Genomic DNA, 18,106 nt, shown 5'->3' on the forward strand with positions numbered 1-18,106 from the left:
GACTTAATTGGGAAAACTATCATGAAGCATTCTCTCTTCACCTGCCAGACACCAGGTGACATCATGCTGTCTGCACCTAAAAGCCCACCTAATGAAATGTTGGGGAATGGGTGAAACCAAATGATTTCACATAGACTTCTAGATCCTGATTGGTCTTTTCCTAACCAGTCTCTTGAAATTGTGCTTAAATTCCTTCCACAATCAGTAACAATTCAAAAGGCAAACAGAAACACAGAAAATTCAGGAAATCTGTAGGACTCAATTCATCATTTCTCTACAGTCTTGCTGAAGAACATAGAGGTAAAAAGATTGTGTCATACCAAAATAGGAAGGGTTTTTAATGGCATATTATCTTGAAAGGGCAAAAGAGTAAAGGAGAAATAGTAATAACTTAATTTTGTTTTTTAGGTACCAATTTGAAACATGAAAACAGCAGTTCTTCTTTTTTGTCTCCTAGGGACAACTCAATCATTGCCAGTAAGTGCAGTTTTATTTTTGCTAATTCTTATTTTTAACTGATCCAGCTTGGAAAAGAAAATATAAGGGTTATAGTAGAATAAAAGTTCTGAAAAAATGTGACTGATTTGCCTATAGAAATCACTGACAGAATACTTGATAACTAGAGTTATTGAAATATTGACTTATTTTCATTGATATTACTATGTGTCAATCCACTTTGGGAGATGAATCTTGTATAGGCAGTTTGGTTGCTATAAACCTAGATGGACCTTGGTGTCCTTAGGACATGGAATTCTGGAACATGTGACTTAGGAACATGGTACAGGCTTACTCCCATTTTGGGAGGAGTGGGTTAGAAATCTCTGAGACAGGAAAATAGAATCCAAAGGCATTCAAAACAAGTCACATAGGATCCCCTAGGGGAAAATGGCTGAGCAGGAACCAGAACTAAAGCAATGACTATGGGCCAATACTCTTTTACAAAGGCAACCATTGTTGGTTTGTAACTCCAAAGGCAGGTTCCTGGGCTCTATCTCAAGATGGCCTTGTGGGAAGCAAAATTTAAACAGTGCATAAAAATTGCTACTAGTTTTTAAAGAAAAGTAAATCTGTCCCTTGATCACCATTGTGCCAGGAACATGGTCAATGTCTTTTGGCAACTTCTATTTTCTGCCATCCCAGGGTCCAGTAAACATTTACTCTTTCACCACTATATGAGTCACAGTAGCAATTAATTTCCCCTCTTGCTTCATTGAATTTGCCTTAATTGTATTATTTTTATATCATGAATTATGAAGTTTATTTGATAGGGCACCTTGTAATATTTGAGTTGGACAGCAAAATTTCTAATACTAGTTTATTAGAATCACACTAGTATTCTCATGCAATCCCTTGAGATTGTTCTCCCCACCATTTCCTCCCTCCACCAATTCAACTAGACCTCTTCTAGCAACCAATTTTCTCCCTTCTCCATCAAAACTTATTGGTCCTATGTACAATTCCCTTAGAAGAATGTTTTGCTGGTGATAAACTACTCTACAGAATAATGCTACTGCTAGATAATAGGGCAATATGTCTTTTTTTTAAAGAAGTGAGTGCATTTTAATAAGAGACACTAAATCAACCAATAAAATAATGGTAAGGCATATATTTGGTGGCAGGGGGAATCCCATTCCTTCATTAACAAATATTTATTAGATACCAACTATATAAAATACATATTTAGACAAATTCTAGGTCCCGAGAAAAATACAGACAAATAAGGCATAGTTCCTGCTCTGAAAGAGGTCACAATCTATAAGAGAGAACACCAGGGTACTTTAAGGTTCTTTCCAGCTCTAATTTTTGGTGCTAATAGTCTTTCTTAAAACTAAGAGGGTAGGTAAACAAGTTGGAGACAGAAACAGGATGCAAAAAGATCTTGGTGGGAAAGAGCATTGGGTTGAATCTAGGCTTTGCAAAAGTTCAAAAAACTTCACCTTCACATGTATAAAACACAGGAAGAATGGATGGATATGGTTGTTCTGAGGGTAGACTAATTTAAGAATTACCAAGATAGATAAATTTCATTTGAAAATGCCATAAATAAAAGAATAAACTCAAATTTGGGGGATATGACCAAAGAAGTCTTTTTCACCTGGGCCTGACTAAGTTCAGTCTCCTGATAAGTTTGGGTTAGATTCGAGAACAAACTGAGATTTATTAAACAATAGCAGGCAAAAGACAACCAGCAAGGATACAGTTGATGCAGCTGAATGAAGCATCCTTGCCCGAGTTCCCCACATGGTTCATTGTGGCATTTTATTGGACCACTGAACCAGCTAAGCATGGTGGATGGCTTCAATGCCTGTTTAAGGAAAAATTCAATTAATATGCATGAGGGAAGGAATTAGAACATTGCTCCTACCACATGGAGTTTGCATCATTGAATTTGATTTGGGCCCTATAGTTTTAAAGGGACATTGAAAATCTGAAGAGTGTTCAGAGGAGGGTAGCCATGGTGGTGAAGACCCTTGAGCTTGTGTCATATGCTAGTGGGTTGAAATCACTGGGCATGTATATTCTGGAAAAGAGAAGATGACGGATGGGGATGGGGATGGGGGAGACTTGATAGCTATCTACATATGCTTTAAGAACTCATATGAAGAGGAAAGAGTAGACATGTTCCAATTGACCTCAGGGAGCAGAATTATGAGGAAGGGGTAGAAGGTGACAAAGAGACTAATTTAGAAATTTTGTCAAGAAAAGTTTCTTAACAATTAGAACTATCCCTAAGTGGAATAGACTGCCTCAAAAAGCAGAGAGTTCTCAGTCTTTGGAGGTATCCAAGCAGAGGCTGGATGAGCCCTTCTCAGGTATCTTACCAGTGGAATTTCTTGCTGAAAGGAGTGGAGTAGATGTCCATGGAGGTCTCTTCAAACTCTCATCTGTGATTCTGTGACTCATTCTAACTAAAAGACATTAGAGAGACGTACCATAAATGAAAACAAACAGGGTGGGATAAGCTCTAACAAGTACCTATAACTGTACTCATAGGAGGTCAAATCAAGAAGAAACTTCAGACATGATCTAATTCAATTGATTCCTTCATTTTACTAATGAGGAAACTGACTCTGGCTGTGGTTGGGCTTTATTTCATTGATAATAATGACTAGTATGTGGCTAATTGGCCCAGCAGATAGAGCACCAGATTGAGTCAGGGAAAGCTGATCAAATGTGACTTCAGACTCTGCCTAGAAGTGTGATCCTGAGCAAATAAATCACTTTACCCTGTTTATCTCAGATTCTTCATCTCTCAAATGAGCTGGAGAAGGAAATGTCAAACCACTACTGCCAAGAAACCTCCAAATTGGGTCACAGAGAGTGTCAGACACAAATTTAAGATGACCAAACAACTGCAAAAGCATTTATGTAGCAATTAAAGGCTAGAAAACTAGTTTACAGATAACTTATTTGATCCTCACAACAACAGCAACAATAATAACTAACATTTATACAGTGCTTTAAGCTTGGCAAAAACACTTTTCAAATCTTATTCTTACAACAACTCTATTTGTTGTGATAGTGTCTGATTTCACAAGGGGTTAGGGGAAGGCAACAGGGTGTTCACCTGTTTTAACACATTCACACCTCATCTCTATTTCCCATTCTTTTACTTCTTGCAATTATTCTGTCTTACATTTAAAATGTACTAATCTCATTTTCTATGATTACATCATTAGCTATTTTCAGATAAGGAAACTGAGTAAGACAAAAGTTAACTAGTTTGTCCAAGATGTCACAAGTAGTGTCCAAGACAAGATTTGAATTTGGATCTACAGCTCTATCCACTGCATCACCTAGCTACCAAGAGAAAGTTTGCTCTGTGTGGTCCTGGACAAACCATTTAAGCCTGTTTCTCTCTGTTCCCTCATATGAAAAAAATGAACTAGGGGCAGCTAGGTGGCACAGTGGATAGAACACCGACTCTGGAGTCAGGAGTGCCTGAGTTCAAATCTGGCCTCAGACACTTAATAATTACCTAACTTGTGGCCTTGGGCAAGCCACTTAACCCCATTGCCTTGCAAACAAAATCTAAAAAAAATGAACTGGAGGAGGAAATAGGAAACCACTCTAGTATTTTTGTCAAGAAAACACAAAATTTTTTTTACCTCTGAGTTTGTTAAATATATGGTAATGTCCTTAGTAATGTAATAAAGTACATGTGAACACATTGGTTCAATAAAAATACTTGCCATGAGTGGATATAGATGGTCTCACAAAAGAATTAGGGAACTGGGAGTCAAACATCCTGATGCCACCTCTTATTTACTCACTACATACCACATATGTTTTCCTATCTGAATAGTTTCCTTTCTCTCATCTCACAAGAAGAAACTGTGAAAGAATAAGATATATGGGGAAGTGTGTTGAGATCTTAGAAGAAAAACACTATAAATCTCAGCAACTCTTCCTTATTCCAGATACTACAACTGCTGAGCATGTATCCAGTACAGGACCTTGGTCAACAGCAAGCAGAGGTACTGTCTAAAGGAGGTTTGAGCAGGGGATGTGTAATATGGATCATCAGCTTTCATTTAAGCCTAGAAAGTTAGTCAACTTGTAATCTTTGCTTCCCAGAACAAGTTGAATTTTATGGAATTCCAAATCACTACATGGTTTTGTAAATGATTGATTGTCCCATACCCCAAAATGAACCATTTCTAAAACTTAAAGAGATGAAGTGCAGTATTAAAATGAACCATTGAAAATATGGTGCACCTGCACTTAACAGGGAGGCTAAATTTATCTTAATGTCTCTTTTTGGTAAATATACTAGATTGACTTATTTCACCCCCAAAGGTTGCACAGACTTATTTAAGGTTTCTCTGGTTCCCCTTGACCACTCTCTCTTTCTTTTATAGGGCAAAACAATAAGATCCCCAGTCTTCTAGAGATTTTTCAGAGCTCTAACTAGAAATTTTGGCACCTGGTACAAGTACCACAGTTTGAGTTAAAAAAAGGAAACTTTTCCTTACCTCCAAGCCTAAGGTAGAAGCAATAGAAAGGACCAATAGCAAAATCAGAAACCTTCTTATTGGTTTGACCCCACTATTGACTTCACACCAGTGTGCTTGGCATATAATAAGGGCTTAATAATATTATTGAGGTTATTGATACAGCATCACTTGGTATGGTTCTTCTTGAAAGTGGTGAAAATCAGACAATCTACCTAAAAGTTCCAAGCAATAGGTTGCCCCTATACAACAAAGAACATTTAGAGAGAATTCTTTACAGACAGAGGAGAGATATGGACAACACGAAGAAAGAAAAAGTCAGGGACTCCCATGATTGTTTCTCTATTCCCACCCTCCCACATCTGAGACTTTCTCTAGTCATTGATTCCATCCACATTACCTTATTCTAAAAGTTTGCTCCATCATACATGTTTCTGTCTCCAAGACACACCATTTGTTCATTTAGTAAAATTCCATTTCCCCCCCCCCCCAAATATAAGCAAAAACAAAACCTAAAATAATGTGTGATACTGCAGCAGCAGCTTCATCCTGACATGGAACTTCCTCCTGCAAATCTGGTTCTGGATCAGCCAACTTTACCCAACCCACAGCAGCCAAACCAGGTAAATAATCTATACAATAACCTTCAACAGCCTTTATGGGCATAGCTAAGGGATGCAAGGAGCCCTGGACTTAAAATCAGGAATACTCATCTTTTGAGTTTGAATCTGGCTTCAGATGCTAATTAGCTGTGTGATCCTGGGCAAGTCGCAGTTTGTCTGTTTGTCTCAGTTTCCTCATTTGTAAAATGGCAAACCACTGTAGCATGTCTGCCAAGAAAATTCCAAATGGGACCACAAAGAATCAGATAAGACTGAAACATAACTGATTTTACAAAGGAGCAAACATGGGGCAGCTAGGTGGCTCAGTGGATAGAGTACTGGCCCTTGGAGTCAGGAGTACCTGAGTTCAAATCTGACCTCAGACACTTAATAATTACCTATCCGTGTGGTGTTGGGCAAGCCACTTGACCCCACTGCCTTGCAAAAAATCTAAAAAAACTAAAAACAAAAGAACAAAGGAACAAAAACAAAGGAGCAAATAAAACTGCTTAAAACCAGGGATGGTTTAATCAAGGTCTCATGCATAGGCTGGATAGAAGTGGGGAAAGTGAGGGGATTGATAGTAAAGCAGAGAGGTGGTGAACTAAAAGGTGAGGAGTGAGGTAAATGATGCCAATTCAATTCAATCCAACCTTATGCCAGACATTGCACTAGAGAGAAAAAGAAAACAACAATTTCTGTCATCAAGGTAACTGATAAGACTCCTTAGAAGAGTACATATAAGTGCAAAGGTGAGAGTTGGTACTGGAAAAACTGATTTCTCCCAGCTAATGATGCAATCATAGAAAATGAGATGGTAAATTTTAAATGTAAGAATTAAAAGAATGGGAAATAGAGATGAGGTGTGAATGTGTTAAAACAAGTGAACACCCTGTTGCCTTCCCCGAACCCCTTGTGAAATCTCCCTGAGGGAGCTAGAGGGGCAGCTTGTAACCAAGGAGCAGATTGCTCTTGTCCCTTATCCCCTGTTTAAAAAGCTAACATTCTAAACTCTTCATTCAATCAGTACAGAAACCAACTGTCATGGAAGAACAGAGACCATGAAAGATAATTGTTCTTTATTTCTTGGGAAGGAAGAGGAATGTTTTCTCCTCTTGCCATCCTTAGTTTTCTCAATCAAGTTTTATTGATGTGACTCCCCTATTCAATCAGTACAGGTGGCTTCCGGGCCTCTAGGATAAAATAGAAACTCCTCTGGTAGCTTTTTGTCTAATACATCTGGTCCAAACCCATCTTTCTAGCCTTCTTGTACAATTCTTCTTCTCTCATATTCTTCAATCCAGCAAACTGTTCTGTTTCTCATACAGGTCCTTCCACATCCATCTCCATGATTTTGCACTGGCCATTCCAAAGTATAGAATGCACTATCTCCTTATCTCAACCAATAGCCTCTGTCTTCTGTTAAGGCACAGTCAAATTACCATCTTTCGTCTTTAGTCTTCTTAAATCCCCCAATTGCTGGCATCCTCCCTCTCAAACTACCTTGTATTTATTGTTGTGGTGTTGTTTAATCATTTTTCAATCATGCCTGATTCTTCATGCCCCATTTGGGGTTTTCTTGGCAAAGATACTGGGATACTTTACTGTTTTTGTCTCCAGCTCATTTTACATATTATAAAAATGAAGCAAACAAGGTTAAGTGATTTGCTTAGGGTCCCATAGATAGTAATATCTGAGTCTAATCTTCCTGACTTCAGGTCTAGCTGCCTCCACCTTTTCACATATATATATACATAGATAGATCGATATATAGATATATATATGTGTGTGTGTGTGTAAACATATATATGTATGTATGTATGTATGTATGTATTGATTTACTTTACATTTATAAAGGTATAGGTTATCAATCAAATCACCCTACCCAACTTGAAATAATGGACAACATCCTGAAATCTTTCTCAAGTAAGTATATCTCAAGTGTGAGGAAAGTCCTCAATGGAAATTGAATGAACTAAAGTGAAATAGCCTAGGAAGAAAAATCTAGATTTATTGAAAAAACTCAGTGATTCCTTGTAGGTCACTGTAATTATCAGAACCTAGAAATTCAAACGTCTGACAGCCCATGGCAGAATCTTCCTAAACAATCCCCTAGCAAGGAATTATTTGAGAAAGAAAAGAAGATCTCTGGTGTCCTCATAGACCTTGGTCTTAGTTTTTTCCTCACTCCTCTGGACTTTATGAACTTTTTTTTGGCAAGGCAATGGGGTTAAGTGACTTGCCCAAGGCCACACAGCTAGGTAATTATTAAATGTCTGAGGTTGGATTTGAACTAAGGTCCTCCTGACTCCAGGGCCAGTGCTCTATCCACTGTGTCACCTAGCTGCCCCAACTTTATGAACTTTTGAAGGATCAGAAGGTTTGGGATGTCCCACTAGCATCCTAGCCCTAGCAGCATCCCTAGTGAAGTCTGCTGTGTGCGCTGAAGAAAAACCAGACATACTGAGGAAAAGCAGTTTTAGCACTATAAAAAGCCCAGTAGCCTAGCAACATATGCCATGGCGAAGTAAAATGAGGATGCACAAGGGGATTCCCAGCAACCAGAAGCTGTGATTTATCCCATTCTCCACACATAGTTGCTAAGCTTGAAAACACTTTCCCCTGAACTTTGAGTTGCTGTGTAGGAGAGGGGATCACAGACTTTGGGCGGACGGAGGTTGGTACCAAGTTTTCTTCTGCATAACATTAGTAAAATACCATTTCTAAAAGCTAAGTTAGGGCAGCTAGGTGACACAGTGGATAGAGCACTGGCCCTGGAGTCAGGAGGACCTTAGTTCAAATCCGAGCTCAGACACTTAATCATTACCTAGCTGTGTGGCCTTGGGCAAGCCACTTAACCCCATTGCCTTGCAAAAAAAAAAACCTTAAAAAAATATTTCTAAAAGCTAAGTCTAGTTTATTAATTTTTAAATCATGGAGAGAAGCATATCAGTTGAAGATCTCACTAATTGGTCAATAATAGGTCCCAGATAGGTCCCAGTCCACACTACACTTGGTCATCATTTGAGTTTTGATGGCTCAGAGTAAGTGCAAATAGGAATTTTTTTTCTGTTCTGTCCAAAAACTTTGAGGTTCTTACACCTTCCAGATTGATTTTTTCCCCCTCAGGCAAACTAGGCCACCTTTTGCCTCATTTCTTACCTGGTCTTAAACCAATGATTGAGGAGTTGCCTCAGACAAACAGACCTGAAAAAGACCTTAGCTTACGAAGACCAAGATTTCGCATTTCCAGTAGTCCTGATCTATGATTTGCCACTGGATTCTAATGACTCTGGAGGAGTGAGGCTGACGACTTTGCACAACTCTGCCTCACTTTAATTCAATTCACTTGCAAGTCAGGACATCACTATCTTGATGCCATCAATCCTCTTTGAGAATAAAGGACAACAACAACAAAGAAATAGGGGTCCAGCTTGTAAGTGTGGGTGTGTGTGAAAAAAGTGGTCCCAGAACACGCCCTACATATTTATGATCAAACACTATCACATACATAATTGTATATAAACATACGTACAGATTCAAATATAAACCCTTGTTATCTTTTCTATTAGAATGCAAAATCTTTAGGAATAGGAATCATTTCATGCTTTGTATTTGCATTCCCAGCACCTAAGTATATAAGAGGTACATAGGAGACTCTTAATAACATATTGATTGGTTTGTTAATTGATTTTATCCCATGACATAAACTGCTTGCTGGAAAAATATTAAACTGAAAGACAATCTGGTATAGAGAAGAGAACATGGAACTTGGATTCAAAAAGTGCTGGATTCAAATCCCACATCATATTTTTACTAGCCTTGAGATGTTGGTTGTCACTTAATTGATTTTTATTTGAGTTTACTCCTCTATAAATGAGGGGCTTCGATAAAGGATATCATTTTCAGATCTATATCTATCATACTGTCACTTCAAAAGCTACATGAACTCTTTGGAGCCACTCACACACAACCTTTTCTTAATATAATTTATTCAGGAAACTTTACTATTAGAGAATTCTGGTGACTAGATTCCTCCTTTTAGTCTATATACATAAGATATAAGACATAGGTTCTTTTCTTTCTCATACCATTTTCTATATTTTTCAGCTTTTCTCTCCTTTGGGCCAAATACCACTGACACAAATGCTTTCACTGGGAACAGACATGCAACTGGTAAGTGTCCTTTGATACTAATTTAATTATATCTAGTTTTGAATCTACTTTTAATATTTTTTTTAGCTTTTTCAAGGCAATGGGGTTAAGTGACTTGCCCAAGGCCACACGACTAGGTCATTATTAAGTGTCTGAGGTCACATTTGAACCCAGGCACTCCTGACTCCAAGGCCAGTGCTCTATTCACTGCGCCACCTAGCTGCCCCTATTTTTAATTTTTTTAAATACTAAGAAGGAATAATAATTGAAATCCAAATGGAAAAGAGTATCCAAGGATTCAAATAAAAATGTAACATAAAGAACTTTCTCAAAGAAAATCTCTTGAAAGAATTAAATTTATTCTCTAGACAATTCCTCCCCTGTCTCCTCATGCTGCCTCTCCACTACAGACATATACATAAGAACTACTAGTACTGCTGCCACCACTGCTACCATTACTGATCTTACAAAACAACAATGAGCAATGGGATGGTACATAAAAGTCCCCCTGTTTCATTCACTCTGATATCATCAACATTATATCTTCCCCAATTAAGCAGTCACTCATTCTCTGCTCTCTGAATAGTCACAAGGAATTCATACTAAGGAACTGAACTGGGAGACTCAATATCTAACTCAGTCCTACAAAATTTTTGTAGGACTATTTATATCTAGATTATGTTTTCATTAAAAATGGTTCATGATATTGGGTGATTTCTTGCTCCTGGAGAGGCTCAGGCTGATGAATGTCTTATTTTTGAGAGTAACAGCAAAGGGGTTAAAGCAGGATCAGTGTCCTTAACATGTTGGAAAGTTGAGGAGGTTATCAAGGCTCCCTTCTGTCTGGGCTGAACAAACCCAGGTTTGAAATAGAACAAGTCAAAGATGTTGTGCTAATAAGCCACATGCTGTGGGGCAGCTAGGTGGCGCAGTGGATAGAGCACTGGGCCTGGAGTCAGGAGTACCTGGGTTCAAATCTGGCCTCAGACACTTAATAATGACCTAGCTGTGTGGCCTTGGGCAAGGCACTTAACCCCATTTGCCTCGCAAAACCTAAAAATAAAATAAAATAAAATATAAAATAAAATAAAATAAAACACATGCTGTACTTTCAAGCTGAGTAAGATAGAGAAGGGAAAGAAAAGAAGAGAGGGAGAAGAGAAAGGAAGGAAGGGAGGGAGGGAGGGAGGAAAGAAGGAAGGAAAGAAGGAAGGAAGGAAGGAAGGAAGGAAGGAAAGAAGGAAGGAAAGAAGGAAGGAAGGAAGGAAGGAAGGAAGGAAGGAAGGAAGACAGGAAGACAGAAAGAAGAGAGAGAGTGTGAAAGAGAGAAGGGAGGGAGGGTAGGAGAAGGAAGGTGAGACAGAAAGACAGAAAGAAAGAAGAGAGAGAGAAAGTGCAAAAGAGAGAAGGGAGGGAGGGAGGGTAGGAGAAGGAAGGTGAATTCCAGGAGCTATTGATGTTACCTTGCAAAGAAAAAACCCAAAGATTCAATTCTCTAAGTTACAAAGTCAAATTTCATATAGAAGAGAGCCTTGATTTCCATTGATTTCACTAAATGATCAGATGGGTCTTTTTTTACTTCCCATTCTAAATCTAGATCTCATATTAAAACAAGTTCTATATGAAAGGCTGCATTTTTCAGGTGGGCATTTACTAACTTAAACTTATTAACCTACAGATAAATCAAGCTACAGGACTGGTACCTAGCATCCAGATACTCCCAATGACCCTGGCGGACACAAATATCGCACAGCAGGTGTCTCCACAACAAGTAAGTCTGATGCGTGTTAGATGAATGAGAAGCAGTTTTATCCAGAGTACTTTCTTTCACTTCAATACAATATTTTCAAGATTCTTTAAAAGTTTACCTAGAAATCTTTGGGAACAAATATGTTTCCTATCTCTTGGAAGTCTCTCAGAATCAGAGAATCTCGAAGTTAAAGAGCCTCCAGAAGTCCATCCCACTACTCTTCTATAGCATTGTTCCCAAGAGGTCATACAGTATTTACTTAGAAACCTCAAGTAAAAAGGGAAACTCCCAAGGCAGGCCATTTGACTGTGGAACCATTCTAGCTGTTGGAAACTCTTTCAATAGATCAATAGGTCAATAATCACAACTTCCACCCATTACTCCCAGCACTGTCCTATGTACAAACCCAAGAAAAAAAACAAGTGTAATCCCTTTTCTATATGGCTATCTTTCAAATGACCACTAGGTGTCCCTGTAGTGGATCGAGCATCAGGCCTGGAGTCCAGAAGACTGGAGTTCAAGTCTAGTCTCAGACACTTATTAGCTGTGTGACCCTGGACAAGTCACTTCACCAGCCTTGTCTCAGTTTCCTTGTCTGTAAAATAAACTGGAGAAGGAAGTGGTGCACCACTTCAGTAGCTTTGCCAAGATCAAGTGTAGTCATGAAGAGTCAGATATGACCAAAAAAAACAAGGACAAAGCCTTTCAACTATCTGGCCACCAGAGAAAGCACATGAATTAACAGGTTTTTAACTCTCAATTTCTAGGCTAGTGTCACTATGTTAATTGTGTATGTAGAAATGATGTTTCCCCATCAAAGATCCTGTGTCTGCCCAACATTATTCTTCACCTCTCTCCTCTAGGGTTTATACATTTGAAATACTCATGAGAAAATCAACCCTTCCAAGGCTCTCAGACCTAAGTAGTGCCAGCTTTTCTTCCCCACCCCACCCCAATGAGATGCATCTTGATTGCTGTCTTGGATACTTATGAAAAGCTTGTAGCTGAGATAACCAATTCCCTTCCTTTGCTCCTACAGCTCCAGTCCTCTGCTATACTTTTTCTTTATTTCTAAAAGAGGGAATTCCTCCTCTTCCTCATTTCTGTCTATATAAATTAATTAATTAATTAATGCATTGAATAAGCTGATTCTTTTACTGGACAACAACTTTATCAATGACAGAGAATAAAATTTTGGGAAAAGATCAAAGCCTTTTAAACAATGACTTTTCTCTTAAATGACCTAGCATGGTAAAATGAAAGACAGAGTGAATAGCATTCATGGACATTTGGAAAGGGAGAAAGGAAGAGGGGGAGAATCCCAGGCTCCAAGTCAATAAGTCACCAAGTACATTAAATACCTTCTATGTGACATATACTATATTGAGCTCTGGAGACAAGAAGGTAAAATTTAATTTAATTTTTAAGTTAAAAGTCTAATTTTAAGCTTACTTTTAAAAATCAATGTAATCCTAATTTTATTGCATTATTCATTTTATTTTTCAGATGCTCCCCATCATTGTAGCACAAATTAGAGCCCAGGTAAGATGATCAGTTCTCTAAACTTCAAAATCCAGCTACCTTTAAAGGGAGAGTAGTTATTATCTATGTGGATACTCTTATTCATATTTAAATAATAAGGATTCATTATTTCATTTTTGTGATTACTCATTCTATCATAATCATACTATAAGCAGATTCCTTCTCTAAGCCTCAGTGTAACTCCTTAGTGGAAGAGAACTTTTATGAGTTGCTATGGCTGCAACTTTTATCTGATGGTGACACACCATCTCAGCTGAACCTCTGCACATATGGTGGTGCTGGTCCTCAGAACATGGTTCTCATGTGATGCTTCAGATTAACACAAGTATCAGAGCTCTTGAAGTCTATGCTAGTATGAGCACAACCTCTGTGGGAGAAGCAGAGGTTAAAAAGTCTTTGATTAGGGGACTGGTGGACTATCAATCCAGTTATGTAGACATAGTGGTGGTTTCAAGGAGCTAGGAGTTGTCATGCACAGAGTGTTAGATTTGGAGTCAAGAAGACCTGAGTTTGAATCTTGCTTCAGACTCTTCTTAGCTATGTGATCCTGGACAAGTCATTTAAGCTCTTTCATCTTCGGGGTCTTTATCTGTTAAATGGAGATAATAATAGTAACTATCTCCCAAGTTTGTACAAACCTTAAGGACCCTATCCAAATGTGAGCCATGTTCATGATGGTCCAACCTCACAAAGGTCAGCATCAGAAGATGTCCATCAAGTGACAAGTGCTTTGGCCATGGCAACACAAAAGAACCATCAAATCTGGATGAGTGTAGGAAATACCCACTGAATGAAACGGTGAATCCTTGAAAGATGAGATAAAGTATCTGTGGCTTTACTGTGGATATTTGAAAAAGTCATTGCTCTTACTATACTTAACCGATTAAAGGCCTCTGTATCATATATGCTTCATCGATGAGGCACCTCCAACCCTTTAATTAAATACTACAAAGCCAATTTGTATAATGTCCAATAGTCTGGTGGTATACTTTTTTCCAGCCTTGAACTTAATCTCTTTCAAAAAATGTTGTATTACCCAGAAATGTTCATGTTAAATTCTGTTTCTCCTAATGATCTAAAACATGCAAATAGTCAAGAATCCTTCCTGAAGGATAATTCTTGTTCTTGATGCTATAATTCAGAAAGGGTAGAAAATAAAAGCAGAGTCAGATTAAAATTCACAAAATGAGACTTGAAATTCTAATCCACCTAAATTAGAACCAGTCTGCGTCCCAGCCCTTTAGAATGAGGTACAATATGTTCTGTGATAGGAAGAAATAAAGTTGAACAAATTTTGAGAATAGAAAATCTCTCTTTGTAAAAGTCTGAAAAATATTTTTAATTTTGGTCATATATATTTTCTCTTAAATGTATTAAAACATGCCTAATGACTTGTTTTCATTGTTTTGCTTTTAGGGTGCCTTACTAAGCTCAGAAGAATTGGTAAAAAATTTAACCTAATATTTCAAATATTCTTTATTTCTAACAATTTTAGGTTAGGTCTCATTTAAAGTATGACTCTGAATGGTAATGTATCCCATATATACCATTAGAAATTCAGTAGGCCTATTGCTCTGAACTTGGAAGTTCTCATTCTGCTCCAATAGTAATTCCACAAGCTTAATGAAACCTCACATTGTTTGAGTTGCACCCAAAAATTATCAATGCACAGTGAAAACTTCAGGAGAAAGCTGAAGAATTTCTGCAAAGCATTGATAGCAGTGCGTTCATTCATTGATAGAAAGAGTAATTCTATTGGCACAGATAATCATAAGGAAAAAAATCTACATGCTTATATTTGTGCCAACATTCCTTTGAGATTGGCGTTCTATTGACCCATCTATGGTCCAATGGAAAGCCTGTCATTATAAGCTAAGTCTATTGAGGTGTGTTGATACTCCAAAAATTAGCTCACAAGAAATATTTACCCAACCCAGTTTAGTGGATATCCAATTGAACCAAATAAAGTGAAGAGTCAATTGACAAATATTTAAGTGGGCATTGTAGCTCACTGATGGCTTCAGGCAAATGGTTTTTGTTGATTAGTTTTCAGTCATGCCCATTTCTTCATGACTCCTTTTGGGTTTTTCTTGGCAAAGATGTTGGAGTGATTTGTCATTTCCTTCTCCAGCTCATTTTATAGTTGAGGAAACTGAGGCAAACAGGGTCAAGGAATTTAACCAGGGTGACATAGCTGGTCTGAGGCTGGATTCGAACTCAGAAGGATGTGTCTTTCTGATTCCAAACCCAGGGCTCTATGTACTATGGCACCACCTAGCGGCTATCAAATGTATGGGGGTGGAATATTTCTTTTAATGCAATTGAGAAAGGAAAGGAGGGTTTAAACTTGAAATATACCAGATTATTTGTTGCTAATAATCAAATTGATCAAAAACAACAATTATCTTTCATGCTATTGGCTACTACTGGTGCAACACAGGTCAAATGTTGATTGGTTTCTTAGCAATGATGACCTTTTACCCCAATACTTTCTGCTCTGTTTGAAAATTGCAGGACACAGCTGTTAAACCTACTGTCATTCACAAAATTAAACCTAATGATGTGGCCATGTTTAGGTAGAAAATCACAGGAAATTGTTGTGTGAAATTCCTTCTTGTGAAAGGACATCCATCCCTAACACACCTCCACTTTTATGGATTGCACAAATAGACATGATTCATCACAACTGTGTAAACCATGGTCATTGGAATGGATAAAGAGAGGGCTCTTTGAGTGAATCAAGGAAAATACACATGACTGTGTCTTCTGGAATAAAGTTTCAAGAAAACTATTTCAATGTCATTAAAAATTTCACCAGAAGGAAAAAACCTAGGGAGACAGAAGATGGGAAGATTGTACGATTCATTTACATTCATGTTTTTCCATTAATTTACTTTAATCTTTTTAATCTAAATTTTGTTATAAATAAATGCTTTCTGAGTCAACTATATATAATATATAATGTATATAATATATTATATTATAATACATAATGATATATAATATATGTGATATATAATATATATAAATGTAATTTATATGAACAAAGAAGGAACTTTTTCAATTTTTGGTATAATGGTTAGCATAATATTCGGCACATAGTAGGCAACCTATTTGATTAACTAATAGAATGATTTTTCTATCATGAGGTAGCTTGGACACTTAATGCTTGTATGATCTTAGGTAAGTTATTTGACTTACTTGGGTCTCAGTTTCCTCATCTGTAAAGGGAAGGGTCTGGATTGGATGACTCTTAAGGTTTCTTCTAGCTCAGGTTCTGATCTTACAACCTCTATCTCTTGATAAGGGCAAGTTAAATAATGTTATTTGATAGAATTCTTTTTCCTAAAATATGTTCAACAATTAGGCAATCAACAGGCATTCATCAAACACTTACTTTCTTCAATGTGTTATGTTATATGTTATGGCTGTTTGGTTAGTTTTCCAGCTATGTCTGACTCTCCATGACTTCATTTGGGATTTTCTTGATAAAGATACTAGAATTCCATTTCCCTCTCCAGTTCATTTTGCAGATGAGGAAACTGAGGCAAATGGGGTAAAGTGATTTGCCTGGGGTCACACAGTTAGTAGGTGAGATTTGAGGCAGATTTGAAAGGCCAGATTTGAAATCAGGTCTTCCTGACTCTCCATTGTATGACCTAGCTGCCCCAAGTATTAGGAAAATAGGAAGGAAAAAAACCAACCCTATCCTAACAAAGATGATATTCTAATGCCAGAGATAAGATGTAAATAAATAAAAGGCACATACAGAGTAAATGGAAGGTAAAACCCTGAAGGAGAATGTTCCAGCTTCTGGATTGTAAATTAAGAGCTGGAAAGGGTGTTAGAGGTTATCTAATATAATATCCTCATTTTACAGAGGAAGAAGCTATGGTGCAAAAAAGATGTGATTTGCTAAATGTCACCAATAGTAGCATTCAAACTCATGATTTCCAAATTCTGGGTTCTTTTCACTGTGTTATGATGAAAGATAGAATGATAACAGAAAATCCAATGAAATTAGCATTAGACTTGGTTCATGTCAGCAAGGCACAATTTGTTCAAATAGAACAGTTATGCTGTTTTCTCTCTAGCCATGCTTCCCCCATCTCAGCCAAAGCCCTTGAGAATACAAAAATTTTAATGTTTTCTGGTACAACCAAATAAAAAAAAAATTTTCAAGGTTCTCTCTCTCCCTCTCTCCCTCTCTCCCTCCCTCCCTCTCTGCATCTCTCTCTCTCTCTCTCTCTCTCTCTCTCTCTCTCTCTCTCTCTCTCTCTCTCTCCCTCAGCCAATGACCCCACAGATCTTCACAGGACTTCTCCTCCATCCTTTTGGTTCTGGAGCTTTGCTTCCAACTGATCAGGAAAGGATAGATGCTAATGCCCAGGATACAGCCCTTCCTGCAGGACAAACAGGAGGAAACATCTTGGGAACCTCAGAAGGCCAGTTCCCAACTCCCAGTGGTCCAAATGATGTATTTGAAGCCACCATCCCAGTGGGAATTCAAAGAACTGAGGGGAGCACCACTGAAGCACCAAACGGTGGGTTTTTCCAAACCCATAAAATGTCCCTTGGCCCTAAAAAGACATCTGAAGGCAGTATGAGACAGCAGTTCTTGGGCAATCCATCTGCCTTGGCAGATATGAATCCTAGTAACACCAGGGAGCTTCCTTCTTCTACTTCTGATCTGACTCCAACAGGAGGCAATCTGATGATTCCTCTGATAGCACCCCAGGATTCTGACTCAGTCACCAATCCTAGCATGTTAATGCTGAGAGGAGACACTCATCTGCCATTGTAGGAGGGTGCCAAACTTGCAATGCAATGTGACAATTACTATAGTGGATAGTCATCTAAATCTTGGAATAAAAACCACTAAATAATATGAAACAATAACTGAAAAGAAGTATCTCAAGGAAATTCATAGTATCTATGATAGAACTCGTCTTAGATATATTTCAACATGTTTAGAACAGTTAAAGAAGAGTGTTTGTAAAGAAATGTTTTGACATTTGATAAATGATGCCCTGCCCACTTCTGCACTGCCCCCAAATCTTGCCTCAAAACTGAAAAGGCTTCAACTAATTGTCCTTTTAATC

At 37.9% G+C, this 18,106-nt stretch overlaps 1 protein-coding gene across 1 annotated transcript; it reads left to right on the top strand.

Moving 5' to 3' along the window:
- The first annotated feature begins 423 nt into the window (after positions 1–423).
- On the top strand, positions 424–17,808 carry AMTN (amelotin). Its single transcript, XM_074227377.1, has 8 exons — positions 424–477; positions 4,422–4,478; positions 5,492–5,578; positions 9,668–9,733; positions 11,391–11,483; positions 12,969–13,004; positions 14,421–14,447; positions 17,296–17,808. The coding sequence occupies exons 1-8, from the start codon at positions 424–426 to the stop codon at positions 17,806–17,808; spliced, it is 933 nt and encodes a 310-aa protein (XP_074083478.1).
- The last annotated feature ends 298 nt before the right edge of the window (positions 17,809–18,106 follow it).

Source organism: Macrotis lagotis, chromosome 3 (genome assembly GCF_037893015.1).
Source record: "Macrotis lagotis isolate mMagLag1 chromosome 3, bilby.v1.9.chrom.fasta, whole genome shotgun sequence".
NCBI classification, from domain to species: domain Eukaryota; kingdom Metazoa; phylum Chordata; class Mammalia; order Peramelemorphia; family Peramelidae; genus Macrotis; species Macrotis lagotis.

Bases quoted from the DNA above. Each gene is read 5' to 3' on its own strand.
- AMTN (XM_074227377.1), top strand. From the start codon at position 424: ATGAAAACAGCAGTTCTTCTTTTTTGTCTCCTAGGGACAACTCAATCA. The intron at 4,479-5,491 runs GTACTGTCTAAA...GTGATACTGCAG, and splicing joins TTGGTCAACAGCAAGCAGAG to CAGCAGCTTCATCCTGACAT. The intron at 14,448-17,295 runs GTAAAAAATTTA...TCTCTCCCTCAG, and splicing joins TACTAAGCTCAGAAGAATTG to CCAATGACCCCACAGATCTT.